This window comes from Ostrea edulis, chromosome 5 (assembly GCF_947568905.1).
Source record: "Ostrea edulis chromosome 5, xbOstEdul1.1, whole genome shotgun sequence".
In the NCBI taxonomy this organism is placed as follows: Eukaryota; Metazoa; Mollusca; class Bivalvia; order Ostreida; family Ostreidae; genus Ostrea; species Ostrea edulis.
In genome coordinates, this window is record NC_079168.1 from 75,146,786 (window position 1) to 75,173,471 (window position 26,686).

Below are 26,686 nucleotides of genomic sequence, written 5' to 3' on the forward strand. Positions count from 1 at the left end.
ACAAAACAGAAAAAGTACAAACAAGAGCAAACTTAAAACTTGTAAAGTTGAGGAAGCCAGGTTCTTAACAAAAAAGGGGGAAGTGAACTAAAATGTTTGAATTTGTCAGGGTCCTCTGAGAAACACACACACAAGTGTATTAATGAGGACCAACCTATGATTTCATGTCTAGATAATATTATGTATACAGATGATGCAGTTTCATCTCCGTACACTAATTCTGTATTTTTCTTTTCTTACTGTAATGTAACATTAAGAGTACCGTTCTGGGTGTAACATTATGAGTACCGTTCTGGGTGTAACATTATGAGTACCGTTCTGGGTGTAACATTATGAGTACCTTTCTGGGTGTAACATTATGAGTACCGTTCTGGATGTAACATTGAGCACCATTCTAGGTGCAACATTATGAGTACAGTTCTGGGTGTAACATTATGAGTACCGTTCTGGGTGTAACATTATGAGTACCGTTCTGGTACTCAGAATGTGACATTCAATGATCTCTTAAAGTTGTAAAATATCATATGCTCTGTACGTGAACATACTGGAAATTCTATGATTTTTAAGTCATTTCTCATTAGATCAAAGGATGAATATCATGATATGAAAGTTGATTGCTGATATTTTATTCCCATCATGTGGTACTCCAAAGGCTGGATTAAGTCAGGACCTCTTAACTCTTTCCCTACCACCAACGTATATATACACGCTTATTTTATCTTCTCTGTGCTTGCAGTGACGGATAAACCCGTCTGATATTACCACTAGCTAAACCACATTGTCGTATATATCCGCTGTAAACAAATACATGCGCAATCGCACAGACTGATATATCCGCTCTTTCACACGTGTTACATTAAATGTGATTAGTTAGATTGGAGAGATTTCCCATCTCTGAACCAATGAAAATTAGTTTTAGGAAAGGTATATCTGTAATATAATACGTCAGTTTTCCATATTAGGTTATCTATTAATAAGTACAAAGGAGTTTTCCAAAGCGTTGTTTACACTATTCGAAGCAAGTCAAGATGGCGGAAAACATTCTCGATATATTTCTATCAGACGATGAAGATTTTGAATTTGAGGGATTTACAAATTCAGAAATAGATGCAATGGAGACAAGAAGTATTGGAAGTGATATTTCTTTCTCAGAAGAGGAAATAGACGAAGAAACTTGGACAAAAACGCTCTCCAGACCAAACATCACCGAGTTTAATGAGCAAGTTGAAGCAGCTAAAGGATGTGTCAGCTCCAAATGTCTCTGAGCTATACAACAAATATATGTTTGGTGTAGACTTGGCTGACCAAAAGAGGATGCAGTATTCCACTTGCAGAAAAGCCAAAAAATGGTACAAGTACTTGTTTTGGTTTTGTTTTGATCTTGCACTTGTCAATTCCTTGATTTGCATGCAAGAATTGCCAAATCACAAATTGCTGACCAAAACAAACAAGGAAAAAAAAGAGAACGCAGTTGGACTTCAGAATGGCATTGGCACAGCAGATGATCGGAACATTCAGAGGAAATAGAAAGCGTAGGGCACCTGGAGTGACGGGAAAATGTGGGAATGCACATTGGCCCATTCAATTTGAAAAAGCTGGACGATGTAAGGGATGTGCAAAGCAGAACAAGAGACACAAAGTCTCTACTGGATGCAGACAATGTAATGTTAGACTGTGCATAAAGAATGACTGCTTTTTCAAGTACACCAAGAACTGTTAAAATGAATTAATTACACTTATTGTGTATATTTCAAGGAATGCTATGTAAATATTATAAATGAATGCCATTTTTGAAATAATTAACTTTTTGGGGTTTATAAAATTGAAACATCAATAAATAAAAAACTTCTTGAATTTTTAAAATATTCCAATAAATAAATGAGATATTGATAGTTTTATGTGTGTACCATTCATTCCAGCGGCAAATCTCCTCAGCTGCAAAATATCTCTGGTAATTAACCCTCACACTGCTGCTGCAGTGAGAGATAAGAACTGTGTGTAGTAGTGAACAGCCAGAGCGGATGTGGTAGATAAGGAGTTAATTCAGGCTGATGTAAGTATGTGTGTGTGTGTGTGTGTGTGTGTATGTGTGTGTGTGTGTGCGCGCGTAATAGAGGCGTGTGTGTGTGTGGCATGGACAGAAAGTAATTCTTGGCAACCATTCAATTGTGTAAGAAGTCCCAAGTTAATCAAAAATGAATACTTGTTGCTGTCCTATTCCCCTTTTCAAAAAAATGTTACGATGAGAATTTAATTTCCTTTGTAATTCTTACCTCGTATATTTCTGTATGATTAAAATGAAGTACATGTATATACACTGGTGATAAAACTTTATTCTTACTCAGCGACAGTGGCACTTCATTGAGTATAAGGCAAGGACAAAAAGTTTCTCAGAGTATTAAGATTTTTCGTGAGAAGGGGCACAGCCATTTACATGTACCGTTATGTCGATCTTCCAGGGACCGTGACTGGAATCTGAAATATATCTCACACCCGCAGTAGAAAAGTTACAACATTGGATCAAAACCCTTTAGATACACATATTTCAGATGCACTGATGTAAACTGATGGGATTCAAAAATCTTAAAACAGGCTCAATGACAATAACATGGCATTCAGAAAAATGAATATAAAATCTGCAATTTTCTTTGCTTTGAAATATTTTGTGGAGTATATCAAACATGTATTTCTGAGACCTTTGTTATAAAATTTGGAAATGCGTGTAAAGTATTCACACTACATATATGTGAGTCTTTCTATTTGCTGCAGTAAATAATCACAGATTGTCGTAATGACCATCAACCTCCAATTGTTTAACCAGATGTTGAACCTCCACCATGTTAACAGTGTTCAACCATTATAGTTTTCAACCTTAACAGTGTTCAACCATTATAGTTTTCAACCTTAACAGTGTTCAACCATTACGATGTTCAGAAACTATAGTGTGGTATGATTAACATCCTGCAAAGTTTCCTTAAAAACAAGGACTCCTACCTTTTCTTGTTTACACATTAGAATGGACAGTCCTATTCAATCACAGGATTAATATACCCTGAAATCCTTCCAGAATCTTTTTCATTTTCAGGAATTTTCCCCCGTAACAAACATGTGAGCTTTCTTGGTCGAGTTGATCATACGAGCTGCCCTGTCCGTTCCCACAATGTCAGCCAATCTCTGAGCATCGAAGCTGGAGTACAGGACGGTGCTGGTCATATTCTCCTTGTCCATCTGTCGGCGGCTGTCCTGTAGCATGTTACACATCTCGCTGTAGAAGTGGGGATACCTCGGCAGTTCATAAAATACAATGTGGCGGATTCCCCTCAACTTTAATCTGAAATTCAAATAGTTACAATAATAATCAGTCAGTGTACCAAGTTTGATATCTGTCAAGGAAAGGGTTCTCAAGATATTGCACGGACAATATCTTCTTATGTACAGAGATGACTGACCTTTGACCATGTGACCTCAAAATCAATAGGGGTCATCTACACCTTAGGATGTAACAGTCTACCAAGTTTGATATCCGTCAAGAAAAGGGTTCTCAGGATATTGAGCAGACGGTATCTTTCTACACCCAGAGTGCATTGACCTTTGTCTACCAACCGACATACAGACCTACCAACCAACATGTGCAGAGCAATATGCCCCTCTTCTTTGAAGTGAGGCATAAAGATAGGTATTGAGTTGATGTGTAATCTGATCAAAGATTTCATCTGACTTAAAGAGGTCAATGTAAAAGTCCTAAAAATTTCTCTGAAAAACAGGTCCCCGACTTATTTGCAGGTCGACTTAATGTGAGTACATACGGTATATCCTGAATTTCAAGTCAAAATGTCTACGTATGACTGCGATAATGTGAAGACAATGTAAATTGTTTACAAATTTCAAAGTCTAAGGGGCATAACTCTGCCAAAAATAATCTGACCAGAACCACCTATGCATTCTTATGTTGTATCTATATCCTGAAATTCAATTCAAAATGTTCTTGTGTCACTGTGATAAGGAGAGGAAACTACATATTGTTAGAAATTCCATAGGGCACAATTCTGTCAGAAAGTATTCAACCAGAACCAAGGAAGAACTTGACCTGGATAATCTCATGAGGTATTTATATTATTGAATTTCAGTTGAATATGTGCATCTGTAGCAGAGATAATGAACAGAAACTGAATTATAATGGAAGGACGGAAAAACGTATCACTACATATACCCAAACCATTTTATAATGGGGACCAAAAATTGTTCTAAATATTGATTAAAACAATACAAGTATGTTTACAGTTAACATCAACAATCCAATACATCAAAATTTTGACAAGGCATGTTTCAATTTTCAAGCCGACAATAACTCATCCAATCAGAAGAAATGGCAGCCATCTTGTAACTTTGATCACTTCAATTTCGTATATGAAAGCAGACAACTAAAAATTTTTACTACTTTTTCTTTCTTTTACAAGAGCAGTTAAATGCAAATTTTAAATTATGTAATTATTGAGTAACATAAGAAGCTTACCTTTTATAGAAGTGAATTCTTTCTGTGTACAACAAAAAGTGAACTCTCCCATGGAAAAATTCACTTCTTGATCTGGATATTGTCTTTGTGCTTGAATATCTAAGGAATAACAAAAGGATTGACAACTGGATAATGTTTTGGTGGTTGAATACCTAAGGGCTATTCCAGAAATAAATACATGGGGGGGTCGGGAGGCACCTTTTGTATATACCAAGCACCCATAAAAAAAAATATAAAAAATTACCCCATGACCCATCAAATTGATAAACTCATTTTACAATGACCCATCTAATTAAAAAAAAAAACTAACCAGACCCACCACAAAAATATTTTTAAAAATGAAAATGGTACAAATCTCGCGAGGTTTTCGGGGACAAACATTCTAGTCAATGACGCGGAAATGCCTGTGTGACATTGTATCACAGTAGTTCTGAAGAAACGATGTCACATCAACAATCAAAGGCATCTATGGCGGGAATGTTGGAAAGAATGGGAATCCAAACGATGCTATTATCATGAAATGGGTATGGATATGTTTTTCCACAAATCGTTCGTCTTCTAATGGAGCCCGCGCCCGGAGGCCTCTATATCACCATCACACTGACTGATAAATATAATGCATCGGTACCCTCTCATAAATCAACTAAGGTTTGCCTATTTTTATTAGAAAACGGAATACCTATTGGTTTCAAAATATTCCCAAAATCGATGCACTGTAAACTGTAATAGTCTACAGAACAGAGTTCACCGCCATCACGTCCAAAGGGACCCTACTAAACGCGCCTCTAATTTGAAGAGTGCCGTAATGGAAAGTTATGCGCTGCAAAGAGCGACAACTCGAATAGTTCTATGTTACTTCCGATTTCGAAAGCAGCATTTCGAAAGCACGTTTTCAATTTTCCCTCCGACGTTTTGTAACCAACACGACAAGAGCGACAATAAAAATATTCTGAAAACTCAACACCCACGTGGCACAAAATAAAACAATAGAAACTACTCACTACCCATAATAAATATTTTTTTAACAGTCCAACCACGGACCAAATAAAATATGAAACAAGAGATGTTTGTAAAACACATATGCCCCCCATGGTGCAAAATTAAAAAGGATTATACACACACACATCATTTAATTGAAAGTAGTATCATCAATTCAAGATATTGAGCAGACAATATTTTCCTATGTCAAGAGTGGATTGACCATGTGACCTAAAAATCAATAGGGGTCATCAACTCCTGAAGATGTACCAGTGTGCCAAGTTTGATGTCTGTCACGCAAAGGGTTCTCAAGATATTGAACGGACAGTATATTCCTATGTCCAATTTGACCCTTGACTTTTGACCATGTGACCTTAAAATAATTAGTAGTCATCTTCTCCTGAAGATGTACCAGTGTACTAAGTTTGATGTCTGTCAAGCAAAGGGTTCTCAAGATATTGAGCGGACAGTATATTCCTATGTACAGTTTAACCCTTGACCTTTGACCACGCAACCTCAAAATCAATAGGTGTCATCTTCTACTGAAGATGTACCAGTGTACCAAGTTTAATGTCTGTCAAGCAAAGGGTTCTCAAGATATGGAGCAGACAGTATATTCCTATGTCCAGTTTGACCCTTGACCTTTGACCATGTGACCTCAAAATCAATGGGGGTCATCTTCTTCTGAAGATGTACTGGCGTACCAAGTTTGATGTCTGTCAAGCAAAGGGTTCTCTAGACATTGAATGGTCAGTATATTCCTATGCCTAGTTTGACCCTTGACCTTTGACCATATGACCTCAAAATCAATAGGGGTCATCTACTCCTTAGGATGTACCAGTGTGCCAAGTTTGATGTCTTTCAAGCAAAGGGTTCTCAAGATATTGAGCGGACATTATATTCCTATGTCCAGAGTAGATTGACCCTTGACCTTTGGACCTGAAAAACAATAGGGATCCTCTTCTACTCATAACTAACCCACATATGAAATATCATTATCATCAAGTGAATGGTTATCAAGATATTGAGCGGACAACACATGGTCTACAGACCGACCGACAGGTGCAAAACAATATGCCCCCTCTTTTTCAAAGGGGGGCATAAAAATACGATCACCCACACAAAAAATTATCATTTGCCGCCCGATCCCCCTATTTGATCATTTCTGGAACAGCCCTAAGGAATAACAGTAGGATTGACGAACAGGTCATTGAAGGTAGATTAATCAGTTTTGCATAGCCATACACATGTACAATTTGATATAAAGAAAACTTTTAGCCATGAAAATGTCAGTTGACTTATAATTTTTGCAGTTATGAATACTATATCAGGTTAAGCTAAGGGCTATTCCAGAAATAAATACATGGGGGGGTCGGGAGGCACCTTTTGTACATACCAAGCACCCATAAAAAAAAAATAAAAAATTACCCCATGACCCATCAAATTAATAAACTCATTTTACAATGACCCATCTAATAAAAAAATAAAAAAAACTAACCAGACCCACCACAAAAATATTTTTAAAAATGAAAACGGTACAAATCTTGCGAGGTTTTCGGGACAAACATTCTAGTCAATGACGCGGTAATGCCTGTGCGACATTGTATCACAGTAGTTCTGAAGAAACGATGTCACATCAACAATCAAAGGCATCTATGGCGGGAATGTTGGAAAGATTGGGAGTCCAAACGATGCTATTATCATGAAATGGGTATGGATATGTTTTTCCACGAATCGTTCGTCTTCTAATGATGCCCGTGCCCGGAGGCCTCTATATCACCATCATACCGAATGATAAATATAACGCATCGGTACCCTCGTATAAATCAACTAAGGTTTGCCTATTTTTATTAGATAATAATCTACAGAACAGAGTTCGCCGTCATCACGTCCAAAGGGACCCTACTAAACGCGCCTCTAATTTGAAGAGTGCCGTTATGGAAAGTTATGCGCTGCAAAGAGCGACAACTCAAATAGTTCTATGTTACTTCCGATTTCCGATTTCGAAAGCAGCATTTCGAAAGCACGTTTTCAATTTTCTCTCCGACGTTTTGTAACCAACACGACAAGAGCGACAATAAAAATATTCTGAAAACTCAACACCCACGTGGCACAAAATAAAATAATAGAAACTACCCACTACCCATAATAAATATTTTTTTAACAGTCCAACCACGGACCAATTAAAATATGAAAAAATACGACCACCCACACAAAAAAATATCGTTTGCCGCCCGACCCCCCCATTTGATCATTTCTGGAACAGCCCTAAGTACAATTCTGCAGTTATGAATACTACATCAGGTTAAGCTAAGTACTTTTCTGCAGTTATGAATACTATATCAGGTTAAGCTAGGTGCTATTTTTCCAGTCATGAATACTACACCAGGTTCAGATACATGAAGGTACTGGTACATGTAAATACACCCCGATCTTACTCGTTTAAGGTACTGATACTTGTATATAAACCCCGATCTTACTCGTTTAAGGTACTAATACATGTAAATATACCCCAATCTTACTCGTTTATTTGAGCAAACTCTATATCCTCTCGTACAAAGTAGTTGCGTATTCTGACGTAATCAAAGTAGGAGGAGATGAAGATCAGGGTCTGTGACATCACGGGATCCTTCTGTGTTGGGAGAATCTGGAATGAAAGCAATCAGCATCATCAAAGACAAGCCCTCATTGGTGAATAATATTTTTTCTGAAAGAAATGGAGCTTACTTTTTTAAGGAAGAAGTCAAATCTGACATCTGGTAATTCTGCATAGGAGGACGCAGGTAGTTTATGGAATACCTGAAGAGCGAAAAAAAATTAATTTACATACATATTAAAACGAACTTTAATAGCTAGCATTTACATGTACATATACATTGCAACTTAAATTAGTCTACACATGATTTTCATTCGAACTAGATTAAACAAGACCGACACAAACTGAGTTAATCCAACCAAGGACATATTTATAATACTACAGATTTGAATGCTGCATTCATAAGTGCCTATACAGTCCGTGTATTATATATTTATAGGGACCAGACTACAATTTATATCCTGTGACCTTGACCTTCTATAAACAAGGCTGTCCAACACTTGACAAATTATTAGGGCTAAAATTCTTAAATTTTATACTAAATTAGGGAAGTTTTAGATATTTATTTAGACTTACCTTTGCAAACTCACAAAAATACTGTAAGTGCAGGAAGGGCCTATTTGATAGCGAGACCAACCTGAGGTACCTATTTGACAGTGACAAACATGAGGTACCTATTTGACAGTTTGACTAACCTAAGGTACCTATTTGACTATACGACTAACCTGAGGTATCTATTTGACTATATGACTAACCTGAGATACCTATTTGACTATATGACTAACCTGAGGTATAGGGCTGGGACGATTCAGGGTTAGCTCGATTCGGTTCGGTTTCGATTCAGAACAGCACGGTTCGGTTATTTTCAATTCGGTTCATGTTAGGTCCAATTTATCTAATGACACCACAAAAATTAACAATTTTAATGAGTAGCATCTTTGATTTGATTTGATTCAAGTTATATAACTATATGTCGTCATTTGTAAACATCATATCTATTCATAATGGCATTTTATAACTTTGAAAGAAAAAAGAAAACACTGACAGTCTATCAAAATTTGTTATATTAATGTGCTACATAAGTTTTGGATTATTAAACAAATCTATAGTGAATCTAAAATGTATATGATATTGTTTTCATTGATATGCAAAAATTCAATAATTCTATCAATTGAGAGTCTTTGAAAATCTCTCCTTTATTGATTTACTTCTCTCATATTAACTGTCAAATCTGTGTCATTACCTACGATGTTGATTTCATTCCACCACTGACAGAAATGCTATATGTCATGTAAAGATAAACTGCAATGATCTTACGGACTATATCTTGTTGGTATCTGAGTGGTGAAAATGCTAACTCTCAACACAGTAGTGATTTAAATCTCTGTTGCATAAAAATCCACGTTTTCAACATCACGCGGACGCCATATTTGTTGTTTTGGTGCAAGTAAAATCTAAACCGAACCGAACCGAAATCCGGAATTTGTAATCGGTGCATCGAATCGAATGGTATGAATCGCGGTGCACCGAAATTTTCGGTGCACCGCACAGCCCTACTGAGGTATCTATTTGACTATATGACTAACCTGAGATACCTATTTGACTATATGACTAACCTGAGGTATCTATTTGACTATATGACTAACCTGAGGTAACTGCTTGACTATATGACTAACCTGAGGTAACTGCTTGACTATATGACTAACCTGAGGTAGCTGTTTGTCTATGTGACTAACCTGAGGTAGCTTACTGTCTATATGACTAACCTGAGGTAACTGCTTGTCTATATGACTAACCTGAGGTAGCTGCTTGACTATATGACAGATTGTCCCTTTGGTTTCCTTTCGGCTGATGGATAACTTTCCTGCATAATCTAACAACGTTAAGGAATCCGTTCAGTCCACAACAATTCCCCATCATCCGACAAGTTTACACGACAAATCACACAAAACAAATTTATTGTCATGAACGGACAGTGTTTTCTAGCACCTGTTGCATGCACATACTTACAAGTACATCATAAAGTACAACAAAATCTAATGTCATAAGGCTTGAGAGATGCACTGTATGATATGAACATTTCATGTGTTAGTAATTACAAATATTCTATGTGATGTAGCAATCGAAGTACATCAATCTTAATTAAAACAAAAAATAGGTTGAATTTTATTTTTTTGTGCTTTAATTTTTTTGTGAAAAAATCAATATTTACACTTACAACACAGCTAAAACATGATTCATTCATAAACATTCTATTGATGCAAAAAAAAACAACTTTTGAGCAATAATACCAAAGATGCATAAAGGATGTTTTAAGTTTTGTTTACATTTTCACATTCAAACTTTACGGCAACACACATCAAACTGAGAGGAATACAAGAACAGAGTACAAACAATACAAGGACAAAGTACAAACAATACCCAGAGTACAAACAATACAAGGACAGAGTACAAACAATACAATGACAGAGTACAAACAATACAAAAACAGAGTACAAACAATACAATGACAGAGTACAAACAATACAAGGACAGAGTACAAACAATACAATGACAGAGTACAAACAATACAATGACAGAGTACAAACAATACAATGACAGAGTAATACAAGGACAGAGTACAAACAATACAAGAACAGAGTACAAACAATACAAAAACAGAGTACAAACAATACAATGACAGAGTACAAACAATACAATGACATAGTACAAACAATACAATGACAGAGTACAAACAATACAATGACAGAGTACAAACAATACAATGACAGAGTACAAGCAATACAAGGACAGAGTACAAACAATACAATGACAGAGTACAAACAATACAATGACAGAGTAATACAAGGACAGAGTACAAACAATACAAGAACAGAGTACAAACAATACAAGAACAGAGTACAAACAATACAAGGACAGAGTACAAACAATACAAGAACAAAGTACAAGTAATACAAGGACAGAGTAATACAAGGACAGAGTACAAACAATACAATGACAGAGTACAAACAATACAAGAACAGAGTACAAACAATACAAGGACAGAGTACAAACAATACAATGACAGAGTACAAACAATACAAAAACAGAGTACAAACAATACAATGACAGAGTACAAACAATACAATGACAGAGTACAAACAATACAATGACAGAGTACAAACAATACAAGAACAGAGTACAAACAATACAAGAACAGAGTACAAACAATACAATGACAGAGTACAAACAATACAAGAACAGAGTACAAACAATACAAGGATACTACAGCAGTGTCTGTTGTGGAGAGCATTCAGCTCCGGAGTGGACAAGGAACTGAAAATCACAGTCTGTCGGTAATACTTTGACCTACAATGAGAATCAGCTAAATGCATTACAGTAAAACATGCTTATAATGAATTCACACTTATTGCGAATTCCCCTATAATAGGAACATGGTGAAAATTCTATTGGATATAATAAAGTTTGGCTATAATGAACTGGGTTTTTTTGTTTTCTGGGGTTTTCTTCTTTTGCTGGATCTTGAGGCTTGCTATAATCATGTTTTACTGTATACAACAACAAAGTAACATAAAATATTGTTTCATTAATTATAGAAATTTTGTGGCTCATGGGGCATTCAGGGCAATCGCATACTGTGCATTAATGTATTCATATCGTTTATCTTTTTCACTAAATTATGTATAAGGTAGAATATTACACACTTGTTTGTCTTCATGAAAAAAGACTTCCATTGATTTGGGATTTTTGATTCCCAGTGAACCCAAGTAACTTGCCCACATATCAAAAGAGTTCCAAGATTAACAGTTGTCATTTTGGTATCTTTTTTTTGTTTAAACAAAAGCTCTGCAAGGCAGAGCATAGCCTCTTGCAATGCAAGTTTACAAGTGACCTTGACCTTTTCACCCTAAAATCAAAAGGGTTCTTCCTCTCTTGATAACAAAGCTACATGTGAAGTATCAAATCAATCAAGCAAAAAAAATGTGTCCTAGAGAGTGTCTACAAGCTTTTTCTATGAAGTCTCCTTGTGACCTTGACCTTTTGACCCCATAATTAAGAAGATTCTACCTCTCTTCATAAACAAGCTACATATAAAGTATTAAATCAATCAAGCAAAAAATGTGGGCTGTAGAGCATCTACAAGCTCAGTGTTACACACACACTAACGATTGCACTACCATATCCCATCTAGCAACAAATTGTGAGCCCTCAGTGGATAATTTCATGCAGGGCCCTAACTATTGATTGTTCTTCCATGTCATTCCACTTACCATCCATTCAGTGTCCACATCCTGACCCGTGAGAAATCTGCACCGTGTGCCTCCCTGGGCTGGAGGTGGAGATGAGCCATTAAAGTCTAAAATCAGATTCATTTCATGACAACATATAAAACATTTCTATAGATACAATATCTCTTCATCACATCTATCATACTGAGCCATTATCAGCTTCAACAATGCCATACAGCAACTACATCTGAAGTAATCAGCCAACACACAGAGCAGTGGACTAAACTACCAGAGTTAGACGCTCATCAGAATTTGGACTCACCATTCGGGCAACCTAGGTACTGATCTTCATTTCAGTTCACAGAGCTCTCTACCACTACATTCTCTTCACTCCGCTCTGACTAACATTCATCTTTTTCTCAACTTCATTCACACTATATTTCAAAAGGACATTTTAAGAATAATGTCTGTCATATAGATTTCTTCCCTCTGTAGTTCACTTTATGTATGTTTATTGCCCTTAAAGGGCCCAAATTCGAGAGAGAAAAAAACCCCACTATTCTCATTCTTATATCTTTTACTTTACATCAGTAAGAATTTCAACATTGTTACACTTGTCTTTTCCTTGGGTCTGAAATCAGTACCTTATATATTTCATTTTACAATTTCAAGTCTGAACGATGTTGAGCCCCGACTAAAGTCAGAGACAATGTGGGCATTTTGGCAGCGAGAACAAAACATTTTCTCGTCTTCATAAATGAGCCATGGATGCCCCTGGGTCCAAGATGTCTTAAACGGGCCTCTTTAAGGTTTCCTTTAGAGAGTAACATTTTCTTAGACTGTTTAGGTGTCGGTAACTCAGTTCCTTTACCTGAACTAGGCCTAATGCCCACATTGTTTGACTGGATGTTTTGCTCTTGCGTAATAAGATGTAAACCGAACATTTCCAGAATTCTGAAAGACGACTTCCGTTATAAGCACCAGACCAAAATACTAAGTTTACCCACTACATTTTATTTCTTTTCACATTATTTTCACTTGTATTTATTTTTAAAATAAATACAAATTTTACTGACAATCTAAACTCATCACTAGGTCGCCATTTGGGTAAAATAGATTAACGAACAGGTTGTCAGAAATCACTTCAGGATGAGGTTATGGGTGTGGAACCCTGAACTACAAATCTAATCAGAACTTACTGAAATGTGTTCCCAGTTCTGCATCAGAAATATGTCAGCTTGATCAAAAATGAGAAGTTCTATGGAATTCAAGAAGTCGTAATCTCTTTCTTTTTCCCTGTAAATCACAAACATAAAATAACGTAATTCTTCATTTGCCACTACAAACTACTGTTTACCCCTGTCAGATGATCTGTTACATCATGTGACAAGTAGATTCTAATCCAACCTGAACAAGAGCTCCGCATGACATGGCATATCCCCTCACAATGAGTGTCTACAAGCTTTTGCTATGAAGTCCCATAGTGACCTTGACCTTTGACCACAAAATCAATTAGGTTCTTTCTCTTTTGATAACAAAGCTACATGTGAAGTATGAAATCAATGGAGCAAAAAGTGTGGCCTGTAGAGTGTCTACAAGCTCAACATTACACACACACACTGAATGATCCTGTTACTAAATCCCCTCAGTGAATTGTGAGGGGATAAAAATGCACCCCTCTTACCCATCAACACCAATAATGGTTCTAAGTCCCAGAGGTGATGCCAAAATAATGTCTGAAGCGTAGAATTTGGTGTAGAGCTTCAACGTTTTCTTAGCTACTCCAAGTCCTATCCTGAAATGGTCATCTATGTTTCCTGTGAATGTTGCCTCAAAATCCTCTGCAATTATAATACAGCAAACTCAGTATATGAATACCAACACTTCTATAAAAGCACTTATCAACTGGTATCATCCCCCAGGCCAGAGAGCAATAACGTTCTCTGACTGGTATCATCCCCCAGGCCAGAGAGCAATAACGTTCTCTGACTGGTATCATCCCCCAGGCCAGAGAGCAATAACGTTCTCTGACTGGTATCATCCCCCAGGCCAGAGAGCAATAACGTTCTCTGACTGGTATCATCCCCCAGGCCAGAGAGCAATAACGTTCTCTGACTGGTATCATCCCCCAGGCCAGAGAGCAATAACGTTCTCTGACTGGTATCATCCCCCAGGCCAGAGAGCAATAACGTTCTCTGACTGGTATCATCCCCCAGGCCAGAGAGCAATAACGTTCTCTGACTGGTATCATCCCCCAGGCCAGAGAGCAATAACGTTCTCTGACTGGTATCATCCCCCAGGCCAGAGAGCAATAACGTTCTCTGACTGGTATCATCCCCCAGGCCAGAGAGCAATAACGTTCTCTGACTGGTATCATCCCCCAGGCCAGAGAGCAATAACGTTCTCTGACTGGTATCATCCCCCAGGCCAGAGAGCAATAACGTTCTCTGACTGGTATCATCCCCCAGGCCAGAGAGCAATAACGTTCTCTGACTGGTATCATCCCCCAGGCCAGAGAGCAATAACGTTCTCTGACTGGTATCATCCCCCAGGCCAGAGAGCAATAACGTTCTCTGACTGGTATCATCCCCCAGGCCAGAGAGCAATAACGTTCTCTGACTGGTATCATCCCCCAGGCCAGAGAGCAATAACGTTCTCTGACTGGTATCATCCCCCAGGCCAGAGAGCAATAACGTTCTCTGACTGGTATCATCCCCCAGGCCAGAGAGCAATAACGTTCTCTGACTGGTATCATCCCCCAGGCCAGAAAGTAACAACATTCCCCAAGATTAGAGCAAGAAACAGAAATAGCCACATACTTGACCATGAAATTTGATACAAGTTATCTAAGCGTTTCAATCTTCACTTCCATTGAAAATGGAATTACCATTTTACACACACAACATGAAAAAGAGATTACAGTACATATATGAAAAATAATTTACAAGTTGTTTTTCAGTAAGGAAAAAAATTTCAATATTATTTCAATACATGTACTGAAAAAATATCCGACGGTCCTACTTTCTTCTCCTTCACACAAGTAGCAAAACCAATCCAAATTGTGGCAGGAAAAATGCTGCAATGTCCTAAATCTAAAGTGCATCATTTGAAATCAGTAAATCTTTACCTGGTTTTGGGACTTTTCTCTCCGATGAATCTTCTTCACTGTATTCTGTCTGAAACCTTTTCTTATTGCTTACCATGCTCTGAAATTGTCAATTTGTACACTATATATATAAATGTGATCACTGTTCACAAACAATATTTGCAACACCTATCATAAAACAAGTCACTTTACAAAAGCATTTGTAGAGCAAGTGTTAAATATTTAGTATCTTAACCATATACTGTATAGCAGGTTATATCCGCGGGTCTAAAATTTGGCGATTTGCTGGCTCAAAGGTATGCTAATATTTTTAGTGGAATGAATTTTGGCGGAGAAGGAAGAGTTATCTCTCCTGCAAGTACAAAAGTCGCAATTGGATGCACATTTGGCGAGTGGTATTTTGGCAGAAAGCTATCTAAACACTAAAATAAGCATTTATCACCCCGCAGTAAAAACCTGCTATACGGTACTGAGTGCACACACACACGCCCATACAGTAACACATATCACAAAATCATATATTTCAACAACAGACCTGGTCTGATGACATCAACAGCTGCATCATGATATTGACAACTTTAAGGGCGGAGTCTCGGAACGGAAGGACAATCAGAACCTTAGGGCGTGTCAAACCCTGATCTTGATACTCCCTGTAACATAGAACAACAAGAATAATGCTGGTCTATGCATGAGACCTAAAAACTGTATTCCTTAAAAAATATTCATTTATCCCAAACTCTTTAGTGTGAATGGCTGAAAATAAAGCTGTTTTATCAAAAATACATGTAAATTATGGCTGTGTTCTCTAAGATAAAATACTGTGATAATCTTGAACTTAATATTGCAAAACTCTGAAAACTTACTCAAAGTCTGTGCCCTGTTGCCGTAACTTCATCTTGGTGTTGTGTGTAATGACTCGACTTCTTGTTCTGTAATATTTCATAATTTTTCACATACTACGCTTTGTACTTTTAAGAGAGACATATTTTCAATAGAGAAAATTAGGTAAATTTCAACAATTCATGACTAAAATATTCATAATTACTCAAAATAATTGCCCTGCACTATGTCCCAGAGATATGAATTCAAAACATAGTATGACATAGCTAGTGAACATATTTCACTACTGTCCTTATCACCATATCATTCCACAATCAAATCATCATGTGCTAGTTTTATGCCTTTCTCCAATGATGTCCCGACAGAGTGTAATAAATTATACAGACAGGACAGACAGATGGCCGTACATAAATTATACCTAAAGGCCAAACAGAACGAAATAGCGTTGTATAATAGCAGCATGAATGAGCTCAATATTAAACAATCAAGCAACTGTCTTTTCCACAAAATTACAATTGTGATTTCAAAATAATACAAAGTCCAGTTTTTGCTTAAAATACGTTAGGATGATCCACAAAGATTTCACATTACCACTTACAGTAGACACATTTAGTTGTGTAGCCAAATCTTTAAAGTTTACAGGGTTATAGATATCTTGCTATACAAAATGTTATCTTCAACTTTGATTCACAGAGTTGAAAATGACCATTTTTTCATACACTTTCTTTATGACACCAGTATACACCCTATTTTTGTTTTTCAAAATGAATCTAAATATTTATTTTTATTCACTTCATCATTTTCACTTACTTTAAGACATGGTTCAAAGCATGCAGGCAGTAAACAAGACGGATTTCTTCCCCATTAACATAGCTTCTCTCTGGATAGTAAACATCCTGAAATAATATTTAATGCATCTGCTTTATTGACATAAGTTACAAACTTTTTTTCAAAAATGATGAAAATAAAAACTAAATTCATACTTTTATGCGTAATATGAATACAATTTACGATACGGAATGCAATTCATTTCCATGATTTCTCAATTAGGTTCAAAACAGTGGAAAAGTTTGTATAAGGGTTAATATGTAATTTCAGCTTTGGAACATGATAGAAAATTTACATGCCCTTTATTTAATAGGAACCAAATTAAGCCAAAAAATATACATTAACCCATGCATTCATTTTCTTTTCGTATCAAGTACCCTTAATATTGTATCTCACCTGAATTAACCTACATTTATACATTCAGGAAGACTAAACATCTTTTTAAAACAGAGAAACTGAAATATAATTTTTGATGCTATATACAGTCAAACCTCATTATCTTGATAATGATGGGACTGAGGAAAAAACTTCTGAGATATCCGAGGATTCAAGATATTGAAGGTAAAATACTTAAAGAATAAGTGGTTGGGACTTCCGAATCACTCCGACATATCCATGGTATTCGAGATATTGGTGTTCAAGATACCCAAGTTCAACTGTAGTTTAAAGCATACCTGGTATTTATTCAGGGTTTGGAAGAGTGACATCTGGAAGGCAGACAATGGTGCTACAAAGAATCGGACATTAAACATAAAGTAACAACATTTTGCTTTTCATACTTTTGCTTCTACGAAATTTCTTAACACATGGCAGCTACTAACCTCCATTTTTCAAATTTTCAACTTTACACAATTTTCTATTGGCGCTTTCCACACCTTCCGCAAGTTTGTGTTTTACCTGTAAATAAAAATTATCAAAATAACCCAAGTTTTGTCTTTCATAAAATTCATAAAAATTTGAAATCTTCATTATCTAAATAAAGCACATCACTGGGGTACATGATACACTTAAAGTCAAAACCCAGAAAATAGTGCTTATGAGGTGATGTTTCTGTTTGTAAACTTTTAAATATTATCTTGACTTATCTAAATTTGTAGCATTCCAAAAATGTGGCCACAGTGACCTACTTCATCTTGCCCCCCCCCCCCCCCCCCCTGCATCAACAATGTTTGATAGTCATAGTGTAGAAGATATGATCCAGACACACAAAAGGTAACAGACTGAATACGGCTACCATGACGGGTGTGTGACAATATGAGTATACAAAGGACTAGGTTTAATTTTTTTAAAGTAGAAGTTTATTATGATGAAAAGCACATGTACTACTTTCCTTCGAATTTCAATTCTAGAAAATTGTTGGTAATTCTAGTACAGTGGAACCCCGTTATTACGTTTTCCATTTTGTCACGATAAAATAACGTAATACCGGGGGCAACGTAATAAACGTTCCCAGTTAAAAATATCGTTTGGAAATTGTATATCGTCCGTTGGTACTCCGTGAAGGGGTGTGTGAATATATCTTTACTGTTTCTTTGTTTAAAAGACTATGATACTTTGTTTTATTTACATCTTATCTTTAATGTCCGTAATTCTTCATGTTCTTATCCCTTTTCTTTATTTCTGTGTAGGATACATAAGGATGTTTTGATAAACGTTGCTTTTTCTGCATTCGTTTGGACCGCCATTTTGTTCAACTTTAAAACAATGCGTTCATGTAAATTTCTCTCAATAACTCGTTCCGGTTCGTATTCAACATTCGTATTAAAAAATAACAAAACATCGTTTTTATTAAGTTCTCTAATTACACAATACACAACACAATAAAAAAAATCCCACCCAAAAAACAACAAAACTATAGACACAAAACGCACACGATACCCAACACTTGCACACTTCTCACCAACGATAAACATGCACGGAGAACAATTTAAACGCAATCCACATAAAAAAAAAATATATAATGATGCACGAAGATTTCATTTATAACGCTAAATGATGGCACTAAAATCACGTGCGCATCAAGGGATTTTAAAATATTCAGAGGTAAATGCCGAGCATAAATCGGCCGATAGATTGGTGTATGTATGGACGAGATTTACGAACACCCAATCTGCATGTCCAAACAACGAACAATTTTTTTAATTGAACACCTTTAGTCACCTATGTCCAAGCAGTTACCCAAGCGGTTGTAACATTGCTACGATAAATTTTGTCTTTCTTGTTTGGTACCAAAGCTGTCCGTGAATAGAGTTTTAATAGCGAAGGTAATCACACTATGCTGAACACGCAGGTGGTTGAGAAATTATTTCTTTGATTATCAAAATATGAAAAATGAAGTAAATTTCATAGAGTACAATTTGTAAATAAACATTATTTAATTGTTTATCACTGGCTTCTATACGGGGTATTCACCTGTATTGATGTCACTAGATCTATCGAAGTGTGATCAGTCAAGCGTCTCTAATCCCCAAACAGACCAGGAAATTTACGTGGTGACTGCCTCAGGCAGTCAAGGTGTGAATGGCTTATTATTTTGAGAATCACTATTGAATAATTAGGGGTTTATTACGTTTTTGTCGGAATATTTACAACGTAATACCGAGTCCCGGCATTTTAGGACAACGTAATAACGAGGTCTATTTTATATAGGTTTGTTAAGAAATGGTTTTGTGCTTTGAAATTCCAACGTAATATGCGGACTAACGTAATAAAGGGGGAACGTAATAACGGGGTTCCACTGTATATGACATCATAAATGTTGAACTCTTCCCAGACTTAAAAAATTTTGATGAAAAAGGGCACATTTTGATATCATTTTCCTTTCTGAGCCACTTCATGAACAAGACTGATTTTGTTACTATACACATGCATATACATGTATCTTTCAGATATGCATGTGTTCCGTGGGGCTAAATCAGACCCAAATCATACACAGTCCTTTGATTTCCTTTCTCCAAGTCTTGGTTATTATAATTCTTAATCATGGATGAAAGATTTTGAAGATATAATTCTTACATATAGAGATTTCAGGTCATTTTCATCTTCTTGAGCAGTGACATCTTTCACATGACAATGTTCCTCTGGACTAACAAATAAACCATGACCAATATGCTTCACCTGTAAAGACATTGAAACATGTAAATACAAAACTCGCATCTACTACAGATAAACATAAATCTGCCGGACAATGAGTTACTGGTCCTACCTTGATTTCCTCCCTTTTCCATTTTTCTTTTTGACTCAAGCCTTCAACAAAAGCCTCTGGCAAGTCTATTTCAAAATGGACACTAAATGGATCTGAAACACATGTACATCAATTTTTATTACTACCTGCCAAAATCGATTAAATTGAATTCCAAGTCTAGTTGTACTTTTACCTTCTACAATGAGTTTTAAAACTACCATATAATGTTATAGAGACAGGGGAGAGGTCTGCTACCTCCCCCCTTTCTGAAAATGACCATTATTTGTTAAATTTTGTAATTTATGCAAGTAAAATATGCATTGGATAGGGCTGTGCGGTGAACCGAAAATTTCGGTGCACCGCGATTCATACCATTCGATTCGATGCATCGATTACAAATTCCGGATTTCGGTTCGGTTTAGATTTTACATACACCAAAACAACAAATATGGCGTCCGAGTGATGTGCAGAACATGTGGCTTTTTATGCAACAGGGATTTAAATCACTACCGTGTTGAGAGTTAGCATTTTCACCACTCAGATACCAACAGAATATGGCCCGTAAGGTCATTGCAGTTTGTCTTTACATGACATATAGCATTTCTGTCAATGGTGGAGTGATATCAACATCGTAGGTAATGACACAGATTTGACAGTTAATATGAGAGAAGTAAATCAATAAAGGAGAGATTTTCAAAGACTCTCAATTGATGGAATTGTTGAAATTTTACATATCAATGAAAACAACATCACAACATTTTAGATTCACTATAGATTTGTTTAATAATCCAAAACTTATGCAGCACATTAATATAACAAATTTTAATAGACTGTCAATGTTTTCTTTTTTCTATCAAAGTTATAAAATGCCATTATAAATAGATATGATGTTTACAAATGACGACATATAGTTATATAACTTGAATAAAATAAAATCAAAGATGCTACGTATTAAAATTGTTAATTTTTGTGCTATTATTAGATAAATTGGACCTAACATGAACCGAATTGAAAATAATCGAACCGTGCCGTTCTGCATTGAAACCGAACCGAATCAAGCTAACCCTGAATTGTCCCAGCCCTAGTATTGGACAAATGCCCGACCCCCAATAATTAGCGAAGTATAAGCATCAATAGTAAATGACCACACCCCAACCTTTTTACAAAATTGAAATTTGGGGAGAATTTTATTTAAAGCAGTCACAGTAGAAGACCCAGCCCCGACAACAACAAAAATAAATTTACCACACTCCTTAATGACAAATTTTTCTCCATCCTCTTCTTCTAATATCTCTTCTTCATCTCCACTCTCATCTTCTTCATCACTTTCATTTTCAACCTCAAATCCATCTTCTTCCACTTCTTTTCCATTTTGCTCAGCATCCATCTCATCTTTCTCCTCCCCATCACTTTCACTGGACACATCTTCCTTTCCACTGCTTTCCTCAACCTCCTCCTCTAAGACTTCATTATCAGATTCTGTAAATAAAAGTCAATGAAATAAAATTTACAGACTGTCTTACCCATTCTATCTTGTATGCATGTTGCGTTGCTGTAGATTCCTTATTTTACATGAGTACTTCATATTAATTTAAACAGTATTTTATTATGATAATTCATAATAGGATTGGACAGCAGGCACTGCCTATATAAGTCCTCTCCGTACTTCACATCACGAAATAACCCAGACGCCAAATTGCGAGAACGCAAATTCACTAGTGGACTAATGATCAAGAGTTTCATGTATATTAGCAATATGAAAATAAAAACGAGTAATTTTATTTCGCGAGTGCTGTTTCTTGCTAAATTACACAATAATAAATTCCTTGTGTATATTTAGGAATCTGGAGCATATGAAGCAGATATATTCCACATGAATTTCATCATTGGCCTGACCTACGCTACTGCTCTGTAACTTCCCATGGACAGATGCTACAAGCTGTTGGTAGGCGTCAACCTCCTCTTCTGAGGAATCGGATGTCTCTGATCTTTGGAGCTAATAAATAGGAATAATTAAAATATTAAGTCACTCACTGAACATCTTCCATAAAAGTCTGAGGTTATGTGTTTTAAACACTTACAAATTGAAGCAATATTTTTTGTATATATCAGTATATGTATACACTCACATGTTGGTTATTGTCTTCCACATCTGTCATTTTCGTAAACCGTCCTTTAAGGCCAATTCTAACACAGACAAAAGAACCAAAAATAAAAAAATTTCTATGTGTTAAAAAAAAAAAATTCATTGACTCATAGGGCTGAAACAATATGTCACCTTCACGATACGATACTTATTGCAATAATTATGTTACGATTCAATATTTCAATACGATACAGTTTACAAAAGAAATCAATAAGAACTTTTAAAAAATTCAATTACGAAGATTCAGTCACAATTTTACGAGCAAAACATGGCTAAACCGCCAAACAGTAAGATGCTTGTTGGCTCTGTGGTTTAAACCAATAATCATTAAAAGACACATCGCATGTTTTCAAAGTATACAAAATTATATGCATTTTGTCTTTCTTGTGCTTATAGTAAATAGTTAGTTCACTGAAATATTGCGATAATTAGCAACAATACGGATTTAAATCTAAGCCCCGATTTCAAAAAGTCTCGTTAATTAGTTAGGTAGTCACGTGGTATAGTAACATCACATGCACCCTTCTTGGATCAACTGATTGTGAAAGTAGTGCGAGATATTTTTAAAAACTCAGTGTTTAGGAACCTAATAGTTATTCACCATGGACAAGATTTAAATCGATGTTGACGAATTTCTTGAGTCTTATACGTTTTAGTCACCAGTGCATACAAATAGTGATGTAAATACCCAAATATAGCGAGGAAAGCGAGTATGGAATCGGCAATATTGCGAGTAAATAATGCTTATATGGGTAACTGTCGACACACTAATTGGCAATATGTTATATTCCTTTATACATCTGTAATTGGCGTTTTACTGAAGAGTTCCAATATACTATTTCATGACAGTTTGTACTACAATTGGAAATTCAGAACTTACTGATTGACAATTACTTTTTTAATGCATTTAAGCATAAAAATTAAAAGCAATAATAAGAAAACTAATATCTAATCAATATTATTTGAAGGCGTCCTAAACTATCGGAACTCCTCAGCAGTGCTCCCACTGGACCAGAATTCCCTTTCGCCACTTTTTCTGGGAGCGGTGCGGCACAAATAATCACATGCTTTACAATTATTTCCATCATATTATATATTATTTTATTCATTACACTTATTTTAGCATTTTGAATCAGCTACATTACTTAATTATATCCAGCTACCATACCTAAACACTTCTTTCTGAAATAATAAGAAGTTGATTTGTTTGATAAATTCTATTATGGAAATCAAAATTCGGATAATAAATCATAAAAATATAAACTTCATGATGCTACACCCCTCAGTGAAAACATTGTGTACATTGCCCGAAATGCAGATGTCACAAAACATCAAACCCAATTTAAAGTCGTATCTCAACCATTCCCTATTAAATTTCCGTTTTTGTATGGAAGATTTTGCAATTTGGACAGAATCAGATGTTTGAGCAGGTGGGGTTGACTGTAAAGCCAAACATAGTTATTTTTTAATTTTAGACTGACTAGGGTCAGAAGCTACAAGTTTAGTGTCAAAATAGAATGGGGTGCATAGTCTTAGGAGATTAGCATTTTTATACTGTTGCGCACCGAACTTCAAAGAAAATTATTTATTAAAATTGTTATGTCCATATCAATGGTGACCGACTGCATAATTATTTATGAAATTTTCGAACTAAAATCAAACACATCAAAATCTTGTAATCAATGAATTTGGCCGCAAAAACAAACAATTGATGTATTCATATATACATTATACACAATAATACCGCCAATTTAATTACCGGTCGGTTCTCTGGTTAAGAATTGACATTAATGTGGAGATGATAACACGATAATGAATAAGACTTTAAATGTTAAACAATTGACCACAGCAGGGTAAACAGCTGTCCGATGTACATTATTACATAATCACCGACTTTTTTGCAGACATAAATTACCTGAGGCTGTGACCAGCTCTGTGTGCACTGTAATCTCAGCGAGATTCGTCGAGGCTGGATATTTGGACTGACGCCTCTTCCGAATCTCAGACCAGTGTCACATAAAGTGATTCGGGAAATCTTGCCTGAACTTCGGCCGCTTGTTGTGATTAAAATGGGTTAAATTGAATTTCTTGTCCGCTTCAACTTTTCGCCTCAGACATCCTATTAACTCCCTATCACAATGAAACATGCATTTCTTACCTTTACAAGGTGTAAATCCCACAGTAATTCAAGTTGGCTATTTTCGAAGCCATTGCAAACGGCCACCATTTCATATTTTACCTTCTCAACACTGAAGAGTTCCGATATACTACTTCATGATAATTTGTACTATGATTGAAAATACAGAACTTACTGGTTGACAATTACTTTGTATAAAGCATTTAAGCATAAAAATTAAAAGCAATAAAAAGAAAACTGTGTAATATTTAATCTATTTGAAGGCGTCCTAAACTATCGGAACTCTTCAGTGTTGAGAAGGTAAAATATGAAATGGTGGCCGTTTGCAATGGCTTCGAAAATAGCCAACTTGAATTACTGTGGGATTTACACCTTGTAAAGGTAAGAAATGCATGTTTCATAGTGATAGGGAGTTAATAGGATGTCTGAGGCGAAAAGTTGAAGCGGACAAGAAATTCAATTTAACCCATTTTAATCGCAACAAGCGGCCGAAGTTCAGGCAAGATTTCCCGAATCACTTTATGTGACACTGGTCTGAGATTCGGAAGAGGCGTCAGTCCAAATATCCAGCCTCGACGAATCTCGCTGAGATTATGTGCACTGGAGCGACGCAAGATTTCCGGTCGCACGCGTTGACTGAATAAACAGATTTTGACTGCATAAACAAACAGGCGATAATGTGTCACTGACAAAGGATTTAAAATACAATTTATTGCAAAAAGGGATTTTCGCCACTTTCAATTTTTTTTCGCCATTTTTGAAAATAATTCGCCATTGGCGAAAATGGCGAAGCCCAGCTCAAGCACTGCTCCTCAGTGTTGAGAAGGTAAATATGAAATGGTGGCCGTTTGCAACAGCTTCGAAAATAGCCAGCTTTTTTTACTGTGGGATTTACACCTTGTAAAGGTAAAAAATGCATGTTTCATTGTGATAGGGGGGTTAATAGGATGTCTAAGGCAAAAAGTTGAAGCGAACAAGAAATTCATTTTAACCCATTTTAATCGCAACAATCGGCAGAAATTCAGGCAAGATTTCCCGAATCACTTTGTGTGACACTGGTCTGAGATTCGGAAGATATCCAGCCTCGACGAATATCGCTAAGATTACGGGAAGACACGATACCGTATACCGTTATATTAGTTTGGACGCAACTGGCCTATGACACTAGCAAGAAAATATCTTACCCACTGTTGAGCGGGTCAAGTTCGCCATACTCCCTCATATCTTTTTTTTCTCGTTTAGATAACTGGTTCTGTTTTAATTTTGATTTTCTCTTCAAATTCCCTCTCTTCCCATGCTTTTTCGGTGCCATCGTAAATGATTAGCCAATCAGATTTTTCCCCCATCTGGTCCAAGCAATGAGAACACCGATCCCGATTTTAAAACAAAGACGTACATCATGAAAATTAGACTGATTTTTTTACAAAGAGAAACCATGCAGTTCTTAAATAATTTTATTACGTTGCTTATCTTCTCCAACCTCTCCTTAATGTTGCCCACAGTCCCCTCTACTGTTTGGATGACAATGAGCACTTTATTCTGCACACTGACAAAAATTGATAAAGATAATGAATTTTATTCAGAGTCATCACTTTCAATAAGTGAGAGCTGACAATTTTCTCTAACCAAGATGAGCTTTTTGTAAACAATTTGTTCCCAAACATAAATATGCCGTCTTTTTTTTTTTAAATTAATTATCATGGAAACCCATAAGTGCAAACAAATATTTTTTTAATGCGCACGCACGCACACGCACACGCACACACACACACACACACAACAAAATTAAAAAAAAATAACAGAAAAATAAATAAATCGTGAAAGAAAAAGCAAAATCTTAATGAAACTCTTAGGTTTAAAACGAACTTATGTGGCATGAAAAGGTGCATCTTCACAAGTCAAGGGTTATTGATTCGTTACCTCGCATCAATAACCCTTGACTTGTGAAGATGGCTTTCATCTTAAACAAGAAATCCCATTGGCTGATTTATTTTAGCGTAATGCGTCATCCTTTTTCTCGAGCCCAACTTTTAAATAGCGACAGATGTCAAGGGTTAGTACGAGGTAACGAATCAATAACCCTTGACTTGTGAAGATGGAAAAGGTGATGATTTCAAATAGTGATCAAT

At 36.1% G+C, this 26,686-nt stretch overlaps 1 protein-coding gene across 1 annotated transcript; it reads right to left on the reverse strand.

Moving 5' to 3' along the window:
• Positions 1-292: 292 nt before the first annotated feature.
• LOC125650860 (U3 small nucleolar RNA-associated protein 25 homolog) lies at positions 293-25,921 on the reverse strand. Its single transcript, XM_056165516.1, has 21 exons — positions 25,742-25,921; positions 22,404-22,461; positions 22,171-22,270; positions 21,520-21,753; positions 20,296-20,387; positions 20,106-20,207; positions 17,912-17,987; positions 17,765-17,817; positions 17,073-17,158; positions 16,286-16,351; positions 15,958-16,072; positions 15,444-15,522; positions 14,001-14,157; positions 13,516-13,612; positions 12,359-12,444; positions 11,353-11,435; positions 9,884-9,960; positions 8,219-8,290; positions 8,014-8,138; positions 4,514-4,612; positions 293-3,331 (listed from the first exon to the last, which is right to left on the reverse strand). Exons 1-21 carry the CDS (start codon positions 25,867-25,869, stop codon positions 3,082-3,084), a joined length of 2,235 nt encoding a protein of 744 aa, XP_056021491.1. The 5' UTR covers positions 25,870-25,921; the 3' UTR covers positions 293-3,081.
• Positions 25,922-26,686: the final 765 nt, after the last annotated feature.

Bases quoted from the DNA above. Each gene is read 5' to 3' on its own strand.
- LOC125650860 (XM_056165516.1), bottom strand. From the start codon at position 25,869: ATGGCACCGAAAAAGCATGGGAAGAGAGGGAATTTGAAGAGAAAATCA. The intron at 9,961-11,352 runs GTATCCTTGTAT...TAACGTTGTTAG, and splicing joins CCACAACAGACACTGCTGTA to ATTATGCAGGAAAGTTATCC. The intron at 3,332-4,513 runs GTAAGCTTCTTA...TTTGAATTTCAG, and splicing joins AGAATTCACTTCTATAAAAG to ATTAAAGTTGAGGGGAATCC.